This window comes from Acanthopagrus latus, chromosome 21, assembly GCF_904848185.1.
Source record: "Acanthopagrus latus isolate v.2019 chromosome 21, fAcaLat1.1, whole genome shotgun sequence".
NCBI lineage: Eukaryota > Metazoa > Chordata > Actinopteri > Spariformes > Sparidae > Acanthopagrus > Acanthopagrus latus.
The window spans coordinates 5,991,217-6,015,593 of NC_051059.1; the positions used below are offsets into that span (position 1 = coordinate 5,991,217).

Sequence of the window (24,377 nt, forward strand, 5' to 3'; positions counted from 1 at the left end):
AACAGCAGGACATAAATGTGCTGATATGTCGGAATCATCATCTTCCCTCAGCATTGTCTGGACATTTCCACAGAACAAAAATATGGTGATGCAATTACTGTAATCGTATAGTACATGAGGCTGAAAGCAAACTCAATAATTATTTTATAATTCCTTAATTACTTTCTTACTTTTTCGCTCATCTAATTGAATAATCAAGTCTTTCAGTCATATTTAATGCTTTCTCCGATGCAGCCATCTATCATTAATCAGGTCGTTTGTTCAATTTCATTTCATCATTCAATGTAACATTTATCACTTTTTCTGCTTTCTGCAACAGGTTTCCATCTGTTCCATCCATCCGTCCATCTGTCCATCTATTTGTCTGTCCTTACTTTCATCCATCCATCCATCCATCCATCTGTCCGTCCATCAATCTGTCCATCACATCTGTCTGCCAGTCCATCTGTCTGTCCATTCCACCTAATTATCCATCCATCCAACCATGCATCCATCCATCCACATCCTTTGCACATAGTAGACTGAAGGACGTCATTACCTAGAACATTAGTAGTTCTATGAAACTGCTTAACGTGGTTGTTAAAGACAACTACAGTGCTACAGTGTGTAAAAAATAACAACCTGGCATTCTCCCGCATCCTTTTGAAGAGAGTAGAATTACACGACTTTACACAAATTTAGAGTGCAAAATATGTACCTATTTATTTTCCTCTACAATAAGTTAGATCCACCATAATACCTGCCTCCTATACATGCCAGAAAGTCACTGGTCGCTCATCACGGAGGCCGGCATATTTGGAAAGGAACTCAAAACTGCACCCATGATCCCAAATTGCACGTTTGGAGGTAAAGCGGGCTCACAGTAATCCTTACCCAGTCCACATCTTGACTGTGGTTCATTTTGTCCTCATTGCTCCCCTCTGTGCAGTTGCTTGCAGTTCCCGTCCCCCCTCCTCTCTCCTGGCTGTCGCTTGTCCTCGGCGTTCCTCCATCCGAAGTGCTCTGGGGCGCCGTCCCATCGCGGCTTCCTGTGCGACTTCCCGTTCGGCTTCCATTACTGAGGTCTGTGGAAGCTACGTACACCGCCCCGGACTCCATCGGCCCTCCCATGGCCCCTTGGTTCTGGATTACCAGGGAGTGGTCTGGCTGTCCTCCGGGAAAGCGGTATCCCAGCTCTGCCATGGCTGGTTCAAACGTTCCACCTGGTGCGCGGCGGAGAACGGGTAACGTGTGGCTGCTGTAGCAGAGCCGACCGTAGAGCGGCCCTCCTGGCGCTGTGTAGTTGTGCTCCACGCCTGGATTCTGAGCCCAGCTGTAGGTGCGAGCTTTGTCTTGGCTGCGATGGGCGTAACGTCTGTAAAAACAAAAGGCAACTCTTCAGTTCATATCAGTTGGTAAATCATGTCATTTGTGTGCCATTTTTAAAAAAAACTTTATTTAACACCTAACAATAAAAAGTTACGCAAGCATTGTAGCACATGCCGCTAATGATAGCTAGCTCGAACACTTGACTTTTGACGCTAATTTGTTTATGCTAACTTCCTGTGACAATCTGCTCCAAGAGATCACATTTTTCACCATACTCGAGGCATATTCCAAACTGAAAAAAACCACAAAACATGGAAGTAGCTATAGAAATGCAAACGGAGACATACGAACACAGAGCCATGTGTAGAGGTGGTAACTTGCTGGCCTATGAGGGCACCCTATCTCTGGTCCTTTTAAGCAGTCATTGTCTATTTGTAAAGTTGTACTCTATATGATCCATCTTGGGGAAAAAAAATAACCCCAGTGGGCAAATTAACATTAATGGGATGCTTGAGTGATTTAGTTTCCACTTGCATAACCTTTGGGACTTATGTCGACAGAATTTAGTCAAAGATATCCTGACTATAGCCCCAAGTGTGACGACCAAATTAGAAGCGGTTATATTGCAGGCCTTCTGTGAAAGTGTTGTCATCTCTGAGCCCAATCCAAGATTAAGAATTCTCCCTCCAGAGCCACAGAATACATTATAGCTCTGCTGCTATTCCCCGCGACAAGCAAACAGAAATCCATGTGTAAATTTGGCGAGAGAGTCACAAGCTTACCGATGGCCTATAACAATATAACAAACTACAGCGACAAAGTTACCATAAAGTTGAACTCCTCCGTGACACAGTGTCTACAAAAATGGAAACACTCGACACTTCACAAAGGTAGCGTTTATTGCAGGGATATTGCAACGGATTGCATTAGATTTAAGAGGTTTTTTGTTTTTTTTTGTTTTTTTCCATGTTGTTGTGTCCACCTAAGGTAAATTGCGAGAAGCAATTTTCGATTAACTAAAAGCAGCCTTTGTACTTGTTTATGGCCTCCCCATATGGCTCGCGCGAATTCATCTCAGCTAATTATTAGTCCAAAGGCAATAACAACGTTTCACAGAAACATCAAAGTGGGCGCAAACAACTCTCTGATGTGGCGGAACATAAACGAGCTTTAACAAAACGAGCACAACAAAGTGGTCTCCGAGGACTGCAAAGCTTGATAGCCTTCTGTCTCAGCATTTTGATCGGTGACTCTTTATGACCTGAGTTACGGCTTGATCAGTTACTGAACCTGATCAATTCAGTGCTGGGCTGAGATAAAGCTTTTACTCTGAAGAGCTGTGCTTTTTTTCCCCCTTCCTGACTTCCTTTAAGTGTGTATGATGAGGCAAACCATGAAACCAAGTATGTGTGTGTGTGTGTGTGTGTGTGTGTGTGTGTGTGTGTGTGTGTGTGTATATATATATAGATATATCCCACATTTAAACAGACCCCCCCCCACACACACACACACTCCCCCAGTCTGCTTACACATTCCTGCTGTCCAGTGTGCGATAGCCACGTGAGCGCGAGCTGTGTGGTGCACTCTGGAGGGCGGCGATGTCGAAGGCGGCAGTGTCGGCCTCGCCCCCGCCCTCATCATCATACGTTATGATGTTCTCGCGCACGTCGTCCTCCTCCAGCGGCGACAGGGAGTCACGCTTCTGACGGCGCAGCGACAATGACAGGGCACTCACCGCTGCGGAGGCAGGGCGGCGGGGGAGCAGAAGATATTGAGGCGAAGGAGAGAAATTGGAAGAAAAAAGAATGATGAGCAAGGGAGAAGGGGGCAGAAGTCACAGGGGAAATAAAGGGAAGGAGGAAGAGGGAGCACAGGGAGAGAGTTTGAGGCAGACAAAGAGGTGAGGCACACGGAGACAAAACAATCGCTGAGGAAGCCTTAGGTTAGAGAGCTGCTGTATCATATCAGCAGGTTGCATGCCTCCACTGTGTAATTGACTTTGAACTCCAGCCAGGCAAATGGACGCCTCACTCTCCCATGACTTCTTCATTCTAATTCCATATTCCCAAAGCAGAGGGCCACATTTAACCCCGGGCTGTCGACGGAGAATCAAGCCATGGCGGCTGTTCAACAGTTGTCCAACAAGGCTACCTGTGATAAAGTCCACCCGCAAAGATGGATTTGGTCTGCCACAGTCATGCACTCTTTGACAGGAATTTTTGTGAAACTCAATATGTTTGTCATGTATAAAGTGGAGAAATACTGAACTTGCTTGTAGTTGACAAAGGGAATACTTGTATAAAATTATTAGGTCTTCGTGGGTCGAAAATTCCCTGAAACGTGATGTGGACGGGAAAATCTACCTAAGGACAATCAAAAAAAAAAAAAAAAGTCAGAAAAAAAAACAGAAAAAAAAAAAAGTCAGAACTCGCAGCAACTTTTAAAACAATGGTTCTTTGATTCAACACAGAAGATAACAAAAGAAGCTCCTCACTTGTGGCTAACTAGGGGTTAGTTCATGAATTGATTTAAAACTCCATCACCAGCCAACAATTTCATGTTTCATTTTTAAACAAGAACCCTATAAGAGGTTTTAGATAAAGAAACAGAGCTACTATCATCAGCTTGGGATATAGTTGAATCAAATTTCACACTGGATGGATGTTCCAGCTCCAACCACAGATTATTATTAAAATATACAGTTATACAACAAGTAATACATACGACTATAACTTACTATACCCGTACTTTGTGCACATTTATTTCCCAATACAGAGACAAATTCTATACCCTACAAAAATCTTTGAAAAACCTTCCAGGGATCAAAAAATGAAGATACACAGAGGGATCAAATACAAGCTTTGTTTTGGCTGCTTTGCATGGATATGAAAACTGGTGCGACTTGAGAGTTTCGGCTTGCTCTTTGGCGTGCCTTTAACACAAGTAGTTTGAAAGCTACAGCTCCAAAGTAATCTGTAACATCACAAAATAGTTAATTATTGGAAATAAATGCTGATTACAACTGTAGATGGTAAGCTCTAACTCAAATAAACACACTGTTTCAGTCTCTTGTTCCTTACTGGTCCTAATCATGATTTTGTTTTGTTTTTTTACTGAATTTTTCATGCAACCTTTTTTTGGCATGTGAAGATATCCAAACCTTGACAGATCTGCCGTGCCTGGGGTGCCATGCCATGGTTCTAATGGTGCATTAATCCAAAATCCCAATAGTCCCCAACACGCTCAGGAAAAGGACTGAAACACTGCTGTAACCTTAATGTATTTGTAAGTGTGGGTGTACAATTTTGAGATCCTTTCATTTACTGTTTTCATTTTATGCTACTTTATACTTCCACTCCATTATTAGATCATTTTTGTTACCATTTACTTTACAAACTAGATGCTGCTTTAAATCCAACATATTTTATCTACTTTATCTTTAATATTAAACAAACAAACAACAACAGCAAAAAAAAAGATTTTGATCATCAGAAAAGTGTTGGAATATCTGATCCATTAGTTGACCCGCAGTAGATTTAGATTTACTTGTACTTTTGATATGCTTGAGCATATTAATTGCCCAAAAATTACTTCTGATACATAAGTACATTTGATATCAGATACTTTAAGACATTTATTTAAGTATATTTGTATGGGTGACTTTTACTGTAATTAAAGTTTTATTAGGGGCTGTTGGACAAACGGGACAATTTTCGGACTATTGAGGTTTGGGAATACTGGGCAGTCAGAGCAATGTGCCATCCTTATGCCTGATTATTGTCACTAATATACCAATACTTTTACAATAACCTTGGTATTAAAAAATGAAATAGTCATATTGTGTCAATAATTCCCATATTATAATGCCTTTATTATGGCTTTGTCATTAAGCTATAGCTGCAGATTCTGTTTGTGGATTAATTTTGCCACGATTATTGTGTTGTGAAATACTGATATTGTTACAGCCCTGCCAGCTTAGCCACATGTATTACTGGACAGTCACTGCTTAGGGGAATTGTTTTGCAAACCAGTGAATAATCTTCTATATATATGTGCATACTGCGCACATGTATGTGCTTGGGTTCCTATCCGGCTGCACTGGAGCTGGTTAGGCTGCTGCAGTAAGTAAATCCACGGCTTTAATAAAGTTGGAGGTGGCATTATTTGATTTCCATGGAACTAATCTAATGATCCCTGAAAGGAGTGGGAAAACTCTAATCTTCTAATAACAATGTGAGGGATCACCTTCACGCTGTGACAGATATGTATTTCTGTCTTCATAACAGCCTCAATCCACGAGGGCCGCAAGAGGAGTGGTTACAGCGTAGCTTGATATCCACCTAATACAAAACCAAGCCCGCTTTTTAATAACCAGATTTGATCCTGATGAAACCGCTGCGAAAGCTTCTGTAACAACATTTTGTCGAGGGTCCAGCAGGGTATTAGCATGGACCTCTTGTAGATGAGAAAAAAACAAAATTGTCCCGGAGCAGGACTCAATTAAAACACTGCAAATTTAAGGTGAAAGCTGTGAGCCGGTGTGTATTTCTGGGAATGCATCATGCCCTTGTCACTTTGGGAACTAAATCCTAAACTGCACCAAAAAGCCACTCTGCATGATCACCTTCACGCCATGTTGCCTTTGCTTCTTGATTGAACTGGCCTCTTCCAGAATGATAATACCCCTATCAACAAGGCATGAGTAGTGATCCAACAGACTGAATAGAAATGACAATGATGCTGGCCACGAGCCAGGGCCCTTCTCAGCACCTCGACATTATCCAATTGAGCTTTTTGAGTTTCTGCAAAGGTGGCACTGACATTTTATTATGCCACTATCAAAGAGCGGAGGGCCCAGATTATCACTCAGAATTGTTATTTTAGCAGTGATTAGCGGTGACCTTGCCAGAAGAGATAGCTGGACCGAAATTGCAAGGAAAAGTAAACCCCCTGCTACTGAGCAGCTGTGACTAAGAGAAATATTTACGCTGCTGCTTCCATTATTTCCATATGCAGATTAAGCGTCCAGGGATGAAGTGGAGGGTAAACAGCCCTAAACACTATTTACTCATCTTTTTATTTATAGATTAGCATTAACCTCCTTTATAGGCAGGGAGCCTTAATGATATAACTTCACTGTATAAATAATGTGCTGTGGTAACATGATGTTTAAGGAAGGATCTTTAAAGTGAAGAAAAATAACTCATATTAGCCTTTTGTATTTTTACTGTTCGTAAAGTCTGTGTATTGAAATATTTACCCAGGAGTGTAGCGACACAGGCCAGGATGGCCAGCAGGGCGGCGGTGCTGAGCCCAGGCGAAGGCAGCGTGGACTGCTGAGGGAGACACACCGCCTCCCTCTCCCAGTCCCACTCGCCCTCGGTCTGCTTGTCCTTCTCCTTCTCCCCGGCTCGCGCCCCTCCTCTCAGGCAGGGACAGACGGACACGGTGACCGTCCCCGTGCTGGTGAGGCCGGACGTCCCGTCCCTCAGGACCAGCGGCACGTACAGTGTCAGGGTGGAGGATGCTGAGCGGGACAGCGGCTGGAGCTGCGACAGCAGCACCAGGCTGGCTGTGGGGCCTGGAGGAAGACGGGACAGAAAGGAAGAGAATCAGTCTTTTGTTCACTGCAATTTCTTTTACATTTTTTTTTGCGCTGAATGGCAGCAAAATGTGACAATGGTAAAATGATCCTCAAACAGACACGGAGCTAACTTCAGTGGGTCTAGCTTGCTCTACTATTATTACAATTTAATTTCACACCTCTGATAATTGAGACCGTTCTCTACCGTCAAAGCTACGATGTCTCACCCCAGAATAACAATGATGCTGATTTGGGCAGGATGGATCTCTGCTGCGGCTACAACATCATAATTTATGTCTCAGACTGGCCACAAAACTTAAACACAAAGCCTGATCTTCTTTTACATTTTTAAACCACTGCCACGGTGTATTTCTTTGACTCTTAAACCTGTCCTGATCGCCAGTACGGTACGTGAAGAACAGTGCCAGCTAAGGTTGTGTCATTTATCAGGCTAAAGAAGCACGAGACGAATAATCGGGAGGCCTAATTCACTACAAGAGGAAGTGCCAAGGATGCATACTGAAGATATTAAAACATACGTATATATTCAAATTGATTCAGTCTCTAGTTTATAATAGCTTTGCGGGCTGGAACTGGAACTATCTTTAAATTTAACACAAAGCTAAAACAAATTGAATAAACGTGACACAGTTACACACCAACAATGACTTTTGCTGTTTTCTAATTCATATGTAGCCTATTAACACCTTCCACCTTTATGAAGTGTCCAGTTGTATCTAACGTACTGGTAGGTTGCACTGCAGTAACAGTTAAAAGATTTAGGGATGATGATAAAAAAATAATATCTTCCTGGAGCTAGAGCTTCTCCCTGCCGTTATACCCTTCATCTCTTTTCTTCACTTGTTTCTTCCTTACATCTCTCATCCCTCCCTTTCTCTCCTGTCACTTTTCCCTCCTTCCTAACCCGGTTTGCTGTCTGTGCTCGAGGCTTGTTGTGGTGACAGGGTCTGACCCACCTTAACACAGCGGCCTAACATCGCCACTTCGATGACTAGCTCACGTTTGCAGCACGAACATGTGTGTGCGTGTGCTACGTTGTCAGACTGCGTGTCCATCAGCCTCGGTGCAAGGCAGCAGAGAGAACGTGGTGTGGAGTAATCAACCAAAATGGATTTAATAGCTAATGAGGCGCAGACGCAGCGCTCTGAGTAGAGCATCGAGTGGATGGACTGATGCATTTTCAACATGTTAAAAGACTGGGGGGGCGCACGAAACTATTCTTTCTGGCTGCGGCACCCATGATTTTACACCTTGTTTCCATGCTTTACAAATGGAACTTGTCATAAGCTCACAAAACTTCAGAGGTTTTTCAATGAAAAGGGGCTCGTATTAATCCATTAAGAGCATCAACCACAAAAGAGCTAATGGCCTCCATTGGTCTTTTTCTTACTTTCGGGCAGAAGAGCTGTGTCTGTGTGGGAGGTATTTTTAGTTTTCCTTTATAATGAAATGAACAACGGCATGAAGATAAGTCCACATATCAGAAGGCATATTGACACCATGTGTGGAACATATGTAATCAGCGTCAAAGAGGCTGCGAAAGTCACATCAACATGACTCCATTTGCACATCTACCTTCTCGGATCCAAATCACAGATCAAAACATTACCTTTTTCAACAAAGCAAATGATGTAGCACGTCTTTGTCAGACAAGCTGTCAGTGCGAGAGCAGAACATGTCCTCCTTTTTCTCTGTTCTACTGTTGGATGACATATCAAAGAGGCCTTTGATTCCGCATGTCACCGAGTTTATCCTCCTGATCCACAGTCCAACCGGAGCAGGTTCGCCCGTCGCGCTTTTGCCAAGTTTGGGACCAATTAGTAGGCCAGTGCAAATGGTAGCTAAGAGTCGCTTACTGTAGCTTCCCAGCTAGTGGAAATGCAGATCATAATGCTGAATATAACAGTACTATCAGACGTAATAGCCACACTAGACATTTCCCAGTTATAATTTAATGGAGCACAACCACGGGACAGATACCTTACCAGGCCCGTGCTTCAGAAACAGTCCAATGTAGTTAAAGTTGCCCTTATATCGATATCGCTTTATTGTTCGATTCGCCGTTACCACTCGCATCGACCTCACTGCCGACTGCAGCAGGCAGATGCTTTTGGTGAAAAAGCTCTGATAAGCCCTTAAAACACTATATGATCAGCGCCGAGTGGCAGAGAGACACAGTCTGCAGTCCAGCTGGTGAACATATTGAAGAATTTAGCTGCTAAAGAGCCAAAGATTTCCCGTGGGGGTGGTGGAGACCCAAACATAGCTAAAGACGGTGAAATGTCCAGGGGATGGAGAGACTTCAGATAAATGCTAGTGGTCGCCTGTGTGTGCTGGTTTTATTTAAGGCTGCTGACAAGTTCAGCGTGTTAACTTTTTTAAGATGACAGTGTGTCAGTGTTGTGCTCTGTTGCACTTTTTTGATTGGAGATAGAAGAAATAAACTTAAATATGTTACTTTGGCTCTGACGCATCATGTTATCAGCAAAACAAGTGGAGTGGAGTAGAAGTATGAAATAGCAGAATGTACCTCAAACTTGTACTTAAGTACAGTACTTGAGTCCTTATTTACATTCCCTCACTGAATACTGTCATGGTTTGGTACTTTGAGTTTATTTGTTTAGATTTTGCAGCTACTCTCCTCATGTGTCATGTGCCACTTCCTGTCCTTGCCTGTTTTCCAGCAAAAAATGTCAGCAAACTCGGACGGTTTTTCAACTTGGATATCTACTTGGATGACCGTTCCATAGCACTTTTCTATGTCTGGGTTAATTAATTTCCGAGTTCCAAGTGCAACGGATTACACTATAATTTCCCCTCACCTTTGTGTCTCCACGTCTCTTCACCCACATGTCATCCCCACATTAATTTAGTCAGTATTTAAGTCCAGTTACTGGTTCAGTATTTGTCGAGTCCCCTGTTCCCATGGCTTAAGTGCATAACAACTGCTCAGTTATTTACTATTGTAAAGAAAATGGTGGCTCAAACACCTTAGATTAAACCTGGTAAGATGGACGCAGCGTCCAGCAATGGGTAGAGAAAATAACTAGGTGAAGTATCTGACCTCTACAAGGAAGATGTGCTAATGAATTTGAGGAAATTCTTTCTCATACATAACCTCCCATGAAAGCTTCCTTTATATATACAAATACCTGCAATTGAGGAGTTTTATCTCTTAAATGCAAATCCAGTCATTGGTACTTCCTGCAATTTAATCCACAGAAGAAAGTATTACCAAGAATTGCACTAGCAATGGCTTGATTTCATTAACATACAAATGGCCTGCTTTTTGGTCCGATGGGACCTCTGCATCCAAACTTTATCCATGGAGGGCAGACTTAAAAGAGGATATTTCAAATAACAATTGGAGCATAGCCTGTGAGGAGGCCTGTGAGGACACACGACTCTAAATAAGTGTCGCCACGTGACTACGGTCCAATTGACTTACTGAATAAGTGCATCAAACAAATCAGTGTGAGGGAACACAGATAAAACTGAAATTATTGTCACCCCACCTTAAAGCCATGCCTAAAATCTACAAATCAGCTGGACTAGACTATAAAAGTGGTGTGTTCACCGGTCTTAGTAAAACAATCAATCACACCTGCAGCTCGTCCTGAATGCTGCTGCCCAAGTCCTTGTTAACACCAAAAAAGAGGAGCACATAACACTGGTCATTAAATCACTGCACTGGCTTTCTGTGTGTCAAAGGGATAGATTTTAAAATCTTATTACTTGTCTATAAAGCTCTAATGGGTTCAGGCCTGAATCATCTATGATTTACTTGTACACTGAGAAGCATCCGGACCCCTCGGGTCATTTGCGACAGGTTTTGCTCACTGTGGCCGGGATCAAAACCAAGCAAGGTGAAGCAGCTTTTAGATTTAATACTCCCCGTCTGTGGACCGCGCTTCCTGAAGACCTGAGGCCTGCTAAAACTGGCGGCTTATTCAAATGAGAGCTTAAAACATTACTGTTTACTGTTGCTTTCAAATAATCTAATCCACGGCTTCTTCATACTCTGCAACTTTTCATTTTCTTGCTTTTTGTTTTTATTGTCTTTTGAATACAATTTCAACCTTTTCTTCACATCTTATTTTGCAGCGTATTTTCTGTGTCCCTTTAAAGCTCTTTGAATTGCCTTGTGTCTGAACTGTGCAATATAAATCACCTTGTCTTGCCTATAATTGGTGCTTGGATCAAAACTAAGGCACAATTGTGTGAAGATTAATATACCCTGAAATACAAATTGGGTGTTTAAAAGGATATTTGGAAACATTTTCATCATTTTATAAAACAGTATCGCAGAGCTTCTACAGGAGGGTAACTAAGGACAAGATACTTAATTGAAGTATCATGAAACCAGTGGTAGACCCCAACACATTCTCACCGCCAGTTCATCAAATACAGCAGCTTGTTCATGCTCTGCCTACCCCTCTCCAGTCAGTTTTGCTTGTCAAGGGCTCCACCGTCGATTTAGCACTAATATGTTATATGCAGCGTCCGGTTAGACTTGGAATAAAGTGTACTGAAATACGGTTGACATATTTTGACTTTGTTAAGGTTAAGGCAAAAAAAAATAATAGGGTAAGGTATGAAAACTATTTAGCTTTTTGGTTAGACAAAAAGATACTTGTCAAGAAAAAAATCTCCTGGCGAGGTTTAGGCAAAAAAGAACTACTGGCAAGAAAAATCTTTTGATGAAGTTTAGGCAAGACTTGGTTAGGTTAGGCAAAAAAGAAAAAACACTAACCTAAGTGCTAGGGTAGAAAACTACTTGGTTAAAGCAAGGCAAGTGAAGCTACTTGGTTAGGGTTAGGCAGTAAAAAACAACCTTGGTCAGGGTTAGGAAAAGATCATACTTTTGGTTGAAATAACCATCTTATGTCTTTAAATAAATCAAAAACAAATAGCTTGTGACTACCTCCCTGGACACCCAAAAGAAAGAAAAGAGAAAGGAGAAAAATAACTTTGTCCAGATAAGACAAGAAATGAACATTTTGGTTAGTTTTAGGCTTAAAAAGCACCTGGGTATGTTTAGGCAAGAAACCTACCTGGTTTGGGTTGGACAAAAAGAACACTTGGTGAGGTTTGACCACTGACAAGACTGCTACATTTGAAGCTTTTGGAGTGGGAACAGGTTGTAGACCCCAGAGGGGGGTTAAAAATGTGCTGAAATGGTGTCACTTTTTGTCTGTGTCTAACTATAATGTGTATTGTGGTTCTTTACGCAAGGGAGACGTAATGAGGGTGAACGCGTGTGTGTTTGGGGGATGTACTGGGCGGGCTGTATCGTGTCTGTAAAATCCTGCAGTGTAATAATACATCGCATTATAATGCTGATGTTTGTACAATGAAAAATCAATAGAGACACTGTTGAAAGAGACTTCGGCTTTGAAAATGTTTTTTTATGTTTTATTCAGCGTGTTTGACGGGCCTTGAGGATTCAAACAATGTCTTTTGTTGCGCGACACGGAACTGTGTTTGTTTGATTGCAAACAACGTATCTGTGGACCAATTGTTGGGTCTTCATGACGCCTTTATGATTTCATGGCTACAGTTCAAATAGCCAGGAGTGCAACACGTCCTTGAATTAACAATCCCGACATGTGTGAAAGTTCTGGTGTGTGCTGGTGTGTACTTACGCTTGTTTGCGTGTTTGTGCAGGCAAAAAAGGGCACAGCAAAGCACTCCAGACAGAGAACGCACCAGAAACAAATACTAAGCAGCTAAATTCAATTTGAGTTGAAGTGAATCAAATGAAGCAGGCCTGATTTCTTCAAAAGCTTTTCATTGGAAACAGTAAGTATATGTGGTCGTGGGGCGGGAGAAGATGGATGTAGTGGATATGGGAAGGCAAACAGGAGGGACGAATAAAAGCGGGGAGGATAACAAAGCAAAACAATGGGGCCACCAGAGCTGGGAGATGGATGGCGGAAGAGAGAGGCAGAGACAGAAAAAACAGGGAAGTGGGAGGCAGGGAGAAGAGAAGAGAAGAGGCAGAGGGATTGAGAGGAGGGGGGGAAAAGAAAGAGAGAAAAGGAGAAAAGACGAAGATGGAATGAGAAAGGCGGAAAAAGAAAATGCGGGATTAAGAGCCTTAAAAAAGTAGGAGAGAAGCAGTGTGTGTCTGCCTGGGGAACAAAAAAAAAGGGGGGGGGGAATTAAGAGATATACAGAGAGAGGGAAAGATTGAGTGCCTACCTCCACTGTCCCTGACGCTGAAGTTGAGGGCAGCGCTGGACTCCGGAGGGATGCTGAAATACACGGTGCTGTCATTCCCTCCCTCATCTCTATCAATCGCTCGCAACACCTGCACCACCTGAAACACAGAGATAGAGAGAGCGGAGGAGAGTGGGTGAGGGGAGGGTCTGATTGTGTGTGTGTGTGTGTGTAATGGGAGAAACACTCACACGGAGAGTGCTTTTAGCTACAAACCATTAGCCGACGCTAGCAGGAATCAAAACAAGCCGAACAATTAGTATAGAGACACAAGTGAACTGTGTCTGATACTCACGCCGAATAAATAACCGCGTCTGACATAAATCGGCTTTTCACAAAACACATTGCGGCGCGACTTTCAATTCTGTTAAAGCATCTGCGCAAGTCGACGGCGGGTGATCGTAACTAAATTAATCTAAAAAAATAAAATAAAAAATCTCCCGCAGCCTAAGCTGATGGGCAATTTCTTTTTAATGAAAAAAAATCCTCCACTCGTCATTATGCAATACGTCCTTTCAGTACTGCTTTCGAGAGCTAGTTACAAGGCTGAATGCAGGGATGAAGGGTGCTGCACCCCCCCCCCCCCCCTACACTTCTCTCCCTCTGAGTTAGTCAGTGTCTCCGGGCCTTGGGAAGATTTGTCATGTACAGTCGCGTAATGTTATCAGTCGCTGTGTGTGAATATTCAAACGCTTTTTTTGGCTAATGACTTGTCACAGAGAGACGCGCGTGCACAACCCCCAACACAGTCGAGGATATCATAATCTGTCTTCTCTTGAACCGTCGTGCCCGCTCACTCACACAACAGCGCGCTCAAAACACAAACATGAGCATCAGAGGCGCAAACAAATTGACGCCGGCGCCGCCGAATCACAGACACAAGCGGAGCAATGAAAAACACCCGCAAAAAAAAAAAAACAACAGATGGGCCAAGACACCAAATTATGTCGATGGTGCCAGTGTGGAATATTGAGGATGGGAGAGAGAGAAAGAAACATAAAAGCAAAGGGCTTGTTTCCAGGGAGAGATCGAGGAACGGAGAGTTGATTTCTATGATTGAGATGGGATTAAATAACAGCACAGGGAACGCGGCGAACTCCGTGGTGTTGGAGTTCTGTAGAGTGCTCTCGACCCGAAGATACCAAGTTGTTGAGAAATGTTTGCAGTTTTGGCTCGATAACGTCCCTGAGATTGTTCATGGCTCCCACGGCTCTCAACCAAGCTGCTGTAACACAATTGTTGAAATCTTACAGACCAATCTACCAACCCCACATTCTTTAGTCCACAACTGTCGTATGAAATGTGCTGTACGAATGAAGTTGACTTGACTTGACAAATAAAAGGAAGACGGATGGCAGGACGGAGGGAGATGGTCTGTGAGGAGACCTGAGTTTAATTACAGTGTGAATAGCTGCTGCGCTCTGATAATGGGCCATGGAGGATTCGCCTGCCGCCATGGTAAATGGGCACAGTGGAGCGGTATGCCTCCATATCTGAAGAGATATAGCTCAGTATAGCATATACGGTATATGCTGCTACACCTGAATAGGCTGGGAGTTGTATTGTATGCTTTCTTTCTTGACCGGAAAAAGCTTTGAAGGCACCGCATGTTTCTTTATAGGCAACATCATAGTTGGAAATAAATTGATCTGTGTTTACTAGATTGTGGTTATGTGACCATCAACTTGTGTTTTTTTGTGCATCATATGAACAGGAATGGGTAACTCTAAACCAGATCTAATGACTGTGCATGTTTTTTGCTGGTGCCAAAGTCAAACATACCATATGATGTAGCCTATACATGGAACATAAAACACATTATAATGCATATATGAAGAATAAAGCCTACATGCATACTAACCAGCCACATTCAAAGGACAATATCAAAATGGAAATACATGATCTGTACAAAAATGGCAATACTGAGATTATATGAAATGTAAGATAGACTTGTGCCTTTATATCTCAAGAAAAAAAATATTTTAACATAGTATAGCTGCAAAAGGGATTTTAAGTATCTTGGGGTCTTGTTCGGGAGTGAGGGAAGGATGGAGCGTGAGACTGACAGGCAGATCGGTGCAGCGGCCCTAGTAATGCAGCCGTTGTATCGGTCTGTCCTGGTGAAGAAACAGCTGAACTGAAAGGCGAAGCTCTCGATCAGTCTACGTTCCTACCCTCACCTATGGTCATAAACTTTGGGTGTGACCAAAAGAATAAGCTCCTGGATACAAGCGGCCAAAATGAGTTTCCTCATTTGGGTGGCGGGGCGCTTGCTTAGAGATAGGGTGAGGAGCTCTGTCATCTGGGAGGAGCTCGGAGTAGAGCTGCTGCTCCTCCACATCGAGTTGGATTAGATGCCCCCTGGATGCCTTCCTAGGGAGACCCAGGACACGCTGGACTGACTATGTCACTCCGCTGGCCTGAGAACGCCTTGGAATCCTCCTGGAAGAGCTAGGGGAAGTGTCTGGGGAGAGGGATGTCTGGGTGTCCCTGCTCCCATGCTAGCAAGGTCATGTTTAGGTGGCATAATATTCACCACGGTCACTATCTTAGTTTTAGCATGTTAGCATGCTAACATTTGCTTATTTGCAGTATTAAGCATTTACCCAATAGGGGGGAAATACTACAGCTCAGAGGCAGAAACATTCCCATGAAAGCTGCTCAGTGGCACATAAAGCCAAAGAACTTTCAAAGATTACCAGAATCTTTCGCATTGCTTCCCTACCGTGTGGCATATAAAGCGTGTGCACTAGAGACCGGTCGAGCGGCTAACTTCCTGTTAAGCCCTCCGCTGACAATTTACTGTCTGTCGAGGGCTCAAATTCTGAACATTTTGCAGAGTTTGTGACTTTAAAAAAAATGTTCCAGCCACTTGTAATTACATAGTTTGGCCACTATGTCAAATGGCTGCAAAGCCTGGCAACGTTCCTTGTGGGTTGATATAAACAAAATGCTAAGCCTTAGCTAACATTAGCTTTACAGGTATTCGGTCATGTATTAGACAGATTTGACCTGATAAGCTAAGTGAAATGGCATTAATGGCATTGAATCCAATAGCTCTGAAGATATTTCACGAAAAAAAACCCCACAAATGTCATCCTCAGGCGGCGAGAAAAGTCGGAGGATCATTAAAGTCCATAGGGTTCATCCTCTGGTGACTGTGAATGTCTCGTATCAGTTCATCCAAAAGCTGTTCCTGAATGAAAGTGATTCATCGACTGACAGGCGTTTCTCTCCCTAGAATGACACCGCTAGCGTAACTTCAAATGTATTCAAACTCACAATGTGAAGGGCTTGAGAACGTCCCCCTGGATCTGACCCGTGGACACGGACATGAATGGCTTCAAAGAAACACAGAAAGCCCTGACCAGCGCACCACAGAAATTGAAAATCCATAACCTAGGGCTTCCCACAAACCGAGCATTTCAAGACACAATGCGAGGCTTTGGTACGACTCTCTTCGCCGTCTTTTACAAATCACAGTCTCCAGCACTCTGGATGACCCTCGAGAGTACCTGGAACTTGCATTTAGCATCACCACGTGAGCAGTGCCAAGATTTAGCTCCAGGAACTTGTCCCCAAGGCAGAAGGGGAAGGCGCGGAAACAAAAGCAGAGCCTGAGACAATGAATATACGTCAAATGCTGTTTTGTGGAAAAAGACTAATAGACTGCATCAATTTTCACCGGGATTGTCCCATTGTCATACAAACAAAAGCTAGTTCCAGCAGAAATAATTTAAAAGATGCTATTAAAATCATATATTTATTTCTTTTTTATGCATAGGGGCTTTAAATTGCAGTTTTGGAGCAGAGGACGTCGAGCAGACAAAAACACTGATGTCGAAAAAGACACTAAAAACACATACTGACCTGCCCGATGGAGGATGAGTCGCACATGGCTGTCGTGTACTGCCTGTCCAGTTCGGGCGCGTTGTCGTTCAGGTCCAACGTCTCGACTGCAACCACAACTCTGGACACCTGGCTGGGGTTGTCTGGAAGAGCCAATCAGAAACAGAGAAGCTCGCAATTCAGCACGGGAGGCCTATGACAGCTGTATTTTGGAAAAAATATATATTAGTGCAACAAACCCCAGTGTGCTCTCTCTCTCTCTCTCTCTCTCTCTCTCTCTCACACACGCACACACACACACACAGGTGCACATTCACACTCCATTAAGTCCATTCAATTGTCCTCATAGGCGGGATCAAGCATTTCGGTCTCTGTCCAACAACTTCAACAGCACTCGGATCACATTAGCGAGCGCAGGATTGACTAAATATACAGTAGTACATTTGGTTTCATTTGGCTTGTGTTACAGCTCACAGGCTCCCAGCTGGAGTACGACTGATGCTTCCATAGCGCTCAGATTTCTCCACATTAAACTGTTCCGTTCTTAGCCAAAGCGTCTCCAACGTTGTGTGTGTGTGTGTGTGTGTGTGTGTGTGTGTGTGTGTGTGTGTGTGTGTGTGTGTGTGTGTGTGTGTGCGTTGTAAGAAAGCGAGTGAGAGGGAGCAGAGGAGGGATGTAGAAAGCAGTCAATCTGCATGCAGTTACACAAGGGCGCAGTTTAAATGGATTGGCAGAGGGTCTCCCACACCCCATTCACTTGGATATACACACAGTCAAACATGAAGTCCTCACAGTCACACTCTGAGCCGAACATTTTAGGCTGCTCTCGTGGAGAGCCTCGCAAAAAAAATCCAGGCTCGCCAGAACATCTTCCCTCATCTCTCAAAGCAGGAAACCATGCAACACAGTGGGCTTCTGTAATCTAACACACACACACACACACACACACACACATACACACACCCACACCCACACTTGTACTTCCACACCATGTTCTCAAACGTAGAGCTGTGACACTGTGCCACGGGTGACAGCGTCTGGCTCCCATCGCTGAAAAGCTGAAAATGAGCTCTTGCTGCAATGCCACCGGGTGAGCTGGCCTGCCCGTGGCCATGGCAGCGCACCTACTGTGCATTATGTCAACACAGCCTCCAGCAGTCTGTTTATTAGATAGAGCTCATTATTCAAGACAGGCCCTCACTGCGCTGCCTCCACAGTCCTACCAACGCTGCTGCCACAAGGAGCCCCGAGTAGATTTTAAGTAAAGATTAACTCTGTCCAGAGCAAGACTTGGCAGGAAAACAACTTCCCGTCGCCTGCACACAGTGACCGGTGGACAGCTTTCTACAGAAATACTTCCACTCTGACACCACCCAGGTCGACTGAGCTTTTTTTTTTTTTCTTTTTAAAGGGCCGAGGAGGAGATCCGAATAATAGCTCATCACCTGCCAAAAAGTGACTATTAGAACACAGCCAGGATTTAGCAGGAGGCATAAACAAGAAAAAGGGTTGTCATTCCCTTTGGAAAAATGACACATATGAGCATTTTGTGATTTGGCGCCACCATCAGCAGGGTGACCTCATTTGACAGTGACTTCAAAAACTCATCAAAACGATTCATGGGACCGTTTTCCGATCTGCATTCCGCGGTGGTTAGAGTTTGGTGCAGACGCAAAAAACTTTCAAGGTGAGATATTCCCTATTTTCTGTGTGTTATTCCTCTGTTGTCAGAAAAATGTTTTTAAAAAAACACATCGAGGCCACACTTTTTTTTTTATTGGATGGTATTTCTTTTCCATGTCTTGAAGGAGAGCGCTGTAGTTTGTGTTGAGTCAGCTCCACATGCACCTGCCGACACAAATAGTCTCAAAAGCACCATGTGCGTATTGATCCACGGCTGGAGATAGTACACTACAAATGCACTAGTTGCTCCTGTTTGTGTAACATTTGCTGAAATGTGCACTGCCCAACTGTTTTACCAAGTGGTTAAGCCGTTCACAAAATATGGAAATAATGCATTCACAGCACCTTTTTTTTCCCCCCGTAGGAAAGAATGGGAGTATTGAAAGATGCACTTACGCATTGTTATTTCTGACCTTTATACGGCATTTATAGACAAAAAAAATATATAGAATACTGCAAGCCTTATCCTCGAAAACCAGAAGTGCCGAAAATGTCTCCCTTAAAGAGCCAAATCTGAAAGGTAACAGTGTGCCACCGGCCAAAAGCAAACACCTGTTATGTTGTTTGTTAAATGTAAATCACACTTGGATCCAACCATGCCAGATTATGAAAACTTATGAATCATTACAGATCCCACATATTTATAAAAAAACAGCCTAAACAACAACCCCTTCAATTACTTCAAAACTAGCATGGCACTGAGTCGAGTGCATACCTCCACCAAAGCCCAAGAGTCCCTTTAAATTTAATTAAGCACCATCGAATATTAGATTAATCATATCTAAATCCACTAGATCCAGAATCTGCATCAAACTGCACTCACTCATAGACACCAGCCACCTTAATAAGACTATCATCAAGACCCATGCAATGTTCCCTGAGAAATTCAAAAAATGTTGGGAAACGCCCTCGCACTGTTGAAGAGATGGGAGAAAGAATTCCACACCGGAAGTTAATGCGGTCTATTCTGGGCTGAGAACCATCCGCCATCCAAGTTTTGTGTTAGTCCATTCTGTATTTTTTTGGGTAATCCTGCTGACGAACCAAACAAACCAAAAAAAAAAAGGCAAAAAATAAAAACAGACTCAGGCGAAAACATAAGCTCCTTGGCAGAGATTTAACCGAACTGCATGAGAAACGTGTTGATTCAGGTTTCTCAGTCATTCAGGTCATGGTAAGACTATGCGCTGTAGCGTTGGCAACTGGACGTGTTTCAGTTTCTTGAAGACGTTTCACCTCTCATCCAAGAGGCTTCTTTAGTTCTAACTAACTGAAGGGGAAGTCACAGGCTTTTAAACTCTGTGGCCTACATGAGAAAGAGTTTTGTGTCTCATGCGGGGCCTTCTGTTTTGCGTTTGAATGTTCTCTCTGTGTTTGCGTGGGCTTCCTCTGCGTGCCGCATTTCAAAAGGTTTAGGTTAATTCTCTTGTCAGGGCCCTTGACCAAGCCACTGGCTTAAAACTCGAGTTGTTCCCCGGGTGTCGCACGGCGTCTGCCCACTGCTCCTAACACTTAAGAATATCAGATCCACTGGACGGATTTCACTATCTGTTGTATTGTGTGTGGATATGTATGCGACAATAAAGCTTTGATTTGATTTCCTGTCACTGCAGTCTGTGCTCTCTGAGATCCACCCACCACCAGTGTCAAGGCCACACATGTCTCCCAAGGGGGAATCTCCAAATGGTGTCTAAGTTTTTCCAATTCGACGCATTTGATACGGTCAACAACAGAGCTGCACGATATGGAAAAAAAAAAATAATAATACAACAGATTTTCATTTCCACTGTCAAAGGAAAATCATGTTTGTATCTTTTTTTTTGGACATGGATATTGCACTCTACAGTATATTGCGATTTTGATAATATTCCAGTTAATTGTGCTGCCCTCATCAACGCCGCTGTTTCCTGATGTACTAATAAACACCATCAACATCTCTTGACCTTGGCAGCAGCAGTTGACGTCACAACCGCACCTCCATCGTGATTAAAAGCTCTTGACCTTGTGACTGTCTTTATATCTGCATTTCTGTGCACTTGCGGTGTTTTGCCTGATTTAAATATAACCTGCAGTGTGCGTCAGGTCTTGATGAGTATCTGTGCTTGGAAACAGAGAGGTGTTTACTGTTCTCCTTTGGAGCCTCTGAGCGTCTGTGAGGCGATGGCTGTGTTCGATTTGCTGCTTTAATTCCGTCTTTCCAGCTGAATCCTTATGAGAACAGATCCATGGCAGCAGCATCAGATAACTCACACAATATAGATCAATTGATTCTCAGGCATGCTGTAACAAACCATTTGTGGTGCCAAACAGCATTCCCCCCTCACGGCTTGATGGTTTTCGAGGGCTAAGCCGCTTAGCGAAGTGCATCGCACAGTGGATACTGTGCTTTTCAGATAGCATACAATATACAGTTTACACTGCTTTAAACCTCTTAAACCCTCATACTCATCAGTGGGTGCAGGTGGTAAAATGCTGGTTTCATTGAGGAGTTTTAGCTCGCAATGAAAGAAACAAACCAGATGGACGAGCTCTAATAGTGTCTCACAGTTAAGTGGTGTACAAAGGGTGACCTCTGACCTCTCTGGGTGGCAATGACGGTAATGTTGTGCCAGTGCTCACGCTCCCGGTCCAGTTCCATAGCCGTGGTGATGAGGCCGGTGTCCGGGGTAATACGAAACAGGGCCTCTGGGTCTGACTGAGGATCAATGGAGAACCTTGGAAAGAAAAAAAAAGTAGAATGGGAGGAGAAAAGAAGTTGTAAGTAAAACTCGGAAAGGGCAGAGGGAAGTGTAGAAAGAACGAGTGAAGGGAAAGAGCAAGCAGAGAAAGCAGTGGGGTGCAGAGTGAAAGAAGCAGACAGGGGAAGTGTGTGAGGGAGCGATAAGGAAGTCTGAATTCAAATGGCCAAAGAATTAATATAGGGGAGATTATCGCAGCTGATAGGAGCTCTTTTGAAGTGCCACCGATTATCTAAATATCTCTATGAATATACCAACTATCAATCCTCCCCACACACTCACTCTTTAACACTTTCGCCCGGTGCTAATTGGGACACGGTTTTTCTGCGGCTGCTACAAGCGAACCACTCGCCTCCCTCCACGAGAGGAACACAAACGAAAGGATTGAACTCAAAAACTTGGTGTGGTTACTGTGGGCTCGAGGGAACACAAGTGAGAATTGTGTTGGCTTACATTTATTGGGTTAGCTCTCTCTGTTGTGTCTTTTTCTTCATGAGTTGAGGAGCCAAGTTTGAATTTTGATTAAAAAAAAAAACAAAAAGAAAACTACATGGCATAGAAATGTCTCTGTGTGAGACAACAACCAATATCTAAAAAAAAACACTTAAATCCTAGCCTCTAAAACATTAAAATACACTAAAAATTTAACTCTCTGCAAGTGATTTTTCTCTTAGCAATGTGACTCCTCTGTTTGTTAGGCTTTCATAACCAGTGAAATATTAAAGGAACACTTTGGGGAATGCGCTTTCTTCCTGAGAGTAAGATATGAAGATCGGTATCACTCTCATGTTTGGTTTGCTCAATATAAAGCTAAAGCCTGGAGCCAGTTAGCTCAATACGTCTGGAAAGCTGGGGATCTCTGCGCAAAGGTAACAAGACCCATCCAGCAGAAGCTCGGAAGCTCATTCATCTTCACATTCTACTGGCACTTCGTTTAATCAGGTTCAATCTCATTCAGCATGGCTAGCTCACAGTATTTGTTACTAGACCATCAATATTCTTTAATAAAAAGTACAAGTGGTATATAAGGTTTAGCTGAGTTCAACCACATTTATAATCTGTATTAACTAAACGTACAGGAAACACGACATTAAGATAACTAACAGGTGAAGGGACCATCTTGTTACAATGTACTGTTCTGCTAGGAAACCATCATGGGTCATGGCATTGATATGGATACCATTTTGACATACACCATACACCCAAACCCTCCTTGACCAAGTACATGCCCTCATGGCAATGGTACAACCCAACTGCAACCCCCCCCCCCACCCCCACTCCATTGTAACAAGATGATCTACTATATGCTATTTGAGGACAGAGGCCCATAACTGTACCTGATATTATTGGTAAGACCAGTATCAGGGTCTACAGCGCTGACTCTGCCCACAGTGCAGGCTGGCGGGCAGTTTTCAGACACGTCCATGTGGTATCGGGATCGGGAGAACCTCGGAGGCTCGTCTGCGTCCAGCACTGCCACTCTGATTGAGGCCCGGTCCTTGAAGGGGCCTCGGCGCAAGAAGCGAGGATCCACTATGGGGTTGAGGACCTCGACAGAGAAAGAGTAGGAGCTCCGGCTCTCGTAGTCTACCGCCTGTGGGAGACAAAAGGAGGAGGAAGAGTTAATAGTGTTAAAATATTCAGTGTCGAAGGGCATAATTGCAGGTTGAGATATACACTTACTGTGAAATGAATAATGGTGACACGTCTTAATAGCAAGAAATTATGCAAATGTCACTGTTACAAACGTCAGAGCCAGTGCACTGTTTTGTGCTTTCATTTGGTCCAATTCTTACACCAAATTTTCCACAGATGACTGCTAAATTACATATCAAAAGCAGAGAGATGGCAAATAATGAATTATTCCAACAGATAACAGCTCACAGAGGCTCGAGGATGGTCACATCCAAAATCAGCAGAAAATGATTCGGAGTAGATAATACCACGGTAACCTCACATGTCGTGACGCTTGGACTTTTGAAGTGAGACTTTGAAGGTGGTTGTGGGTGGATGCTTAGACGGTGGGTTTTTGTGTGAAGTGGGAAAAAGACATTCATGAAGTGTTGATGTTACAGAATTGCCAATGAGATTCCTGATGCTCAAAGAGTTGAAAGGATTCCAGAGAGCTGGAGACACTGAGGCAGCTACATGTCTGGGCGTTGTTTGGAGTGGATCTGGGGATATCTTTGTCATGCTAAGACTAAAGGATATATAGCTGAAAGGTGTTCGTGGGAGTTGCGTAAGATTAGCTCTGCTATCTGTGTGCAGCACAGCTGGATGAAGGCATGTAATACTTCAGGTATTTGCATTGAACATTTTATCTAGGTCCAGCATTGTTTGCCGCTGCGGCGCTGGCAACACAATCGGAACTGTGTTGGTGGGTACCTGGCATGTACAGACGTGTGTTCTGTTCGATTGTTACAAACATGTTGGCAGGGGGAGTCGTTTCAGCCGAGGGTCTAAAACTCCAACCAAGTTGTGTCTATGAACATTTAAAATGGATTTGAAATGTCAGAGGTATAGTCCGCTGCCACGCGTAGCTGTGAAGTCGACAAATAATTGCCGTGAACAACAGATTTCCCTAAGATGAAATTGAAAACAAACCCGCGGAGTTTTTTTCATAAAATCCCTTCCCTTGTTTATCATTTCCATCACTCCCCCGTCACCATGGAGACCTGGCAGTGAGGAGCGTTTGTGTCCTTGCATCCACACAGGTGGAAGAGATTTCATTTGGGATAGGGGCTCAGGCCCCAGCGATTGTTACAGAGAAGTTATGAAGCCTATTTGTCTGAGGTGTCCGTCTGATTGCATGCCACCCTCCCACCAGCGCGCCGGCTCTGAAGCAATGAGATCGCCCCTGATCGCGTTTGCCAAGATGATTGTTAGCGAGGGCAGAGGCACAGGTAATCACATACATCCACCGTCTCACACACACACACTCATCTGCTGTTGATTAAATTTCAGGCAAGCAA

General features: G+C 43.5%; 1 protein-coding gene across 3 annotated transcripts in view; it reads right to left on the bottom strand.

Moving 5' to 3' along the window:
• The window catches only part of LOC119011667, a 170,893-nt gene that overhangs the window by 6,353 nt on the left and 140,163 nt on the right, over window positions 1–24,377 (bottom strand). For all 3 annotated transcript variants that reach the window (XM_037084983.1, XM_037084984.1, XM_037084985.1), the window contains exons 7-13: window positions 22,743–22,999; window positions 21,245–21,381; window positions 17,006–17,127; window positions 13,118–13,235; window positions 6,569–6,889; window positions 2,838–3,045; window positions 874–1,354 (exon numbers count right to left, since the gene is read on the bottom strand). In XM_037084983.1, the coding sequence (XP_036940878.1) occupies window positions 874–1,354; window positions 2,838–3,045; window positions 6,569–6,889; window positions 13,118–13,235; window positions 17,006–17,127; window positions 21,245–21,381; window positions 22,743–22,999 (1,644 nt within the window). The remainder of the gene's footprint in view (window positions 1–873; window positions 1,355–2,837; window positions 3,046–6,568; window positions 6,890–13,117; window positions 13,236–17,005; window positions 17,128–21,244; window positions 21,382–22,742; window positions 23,000–24,377) is intronic.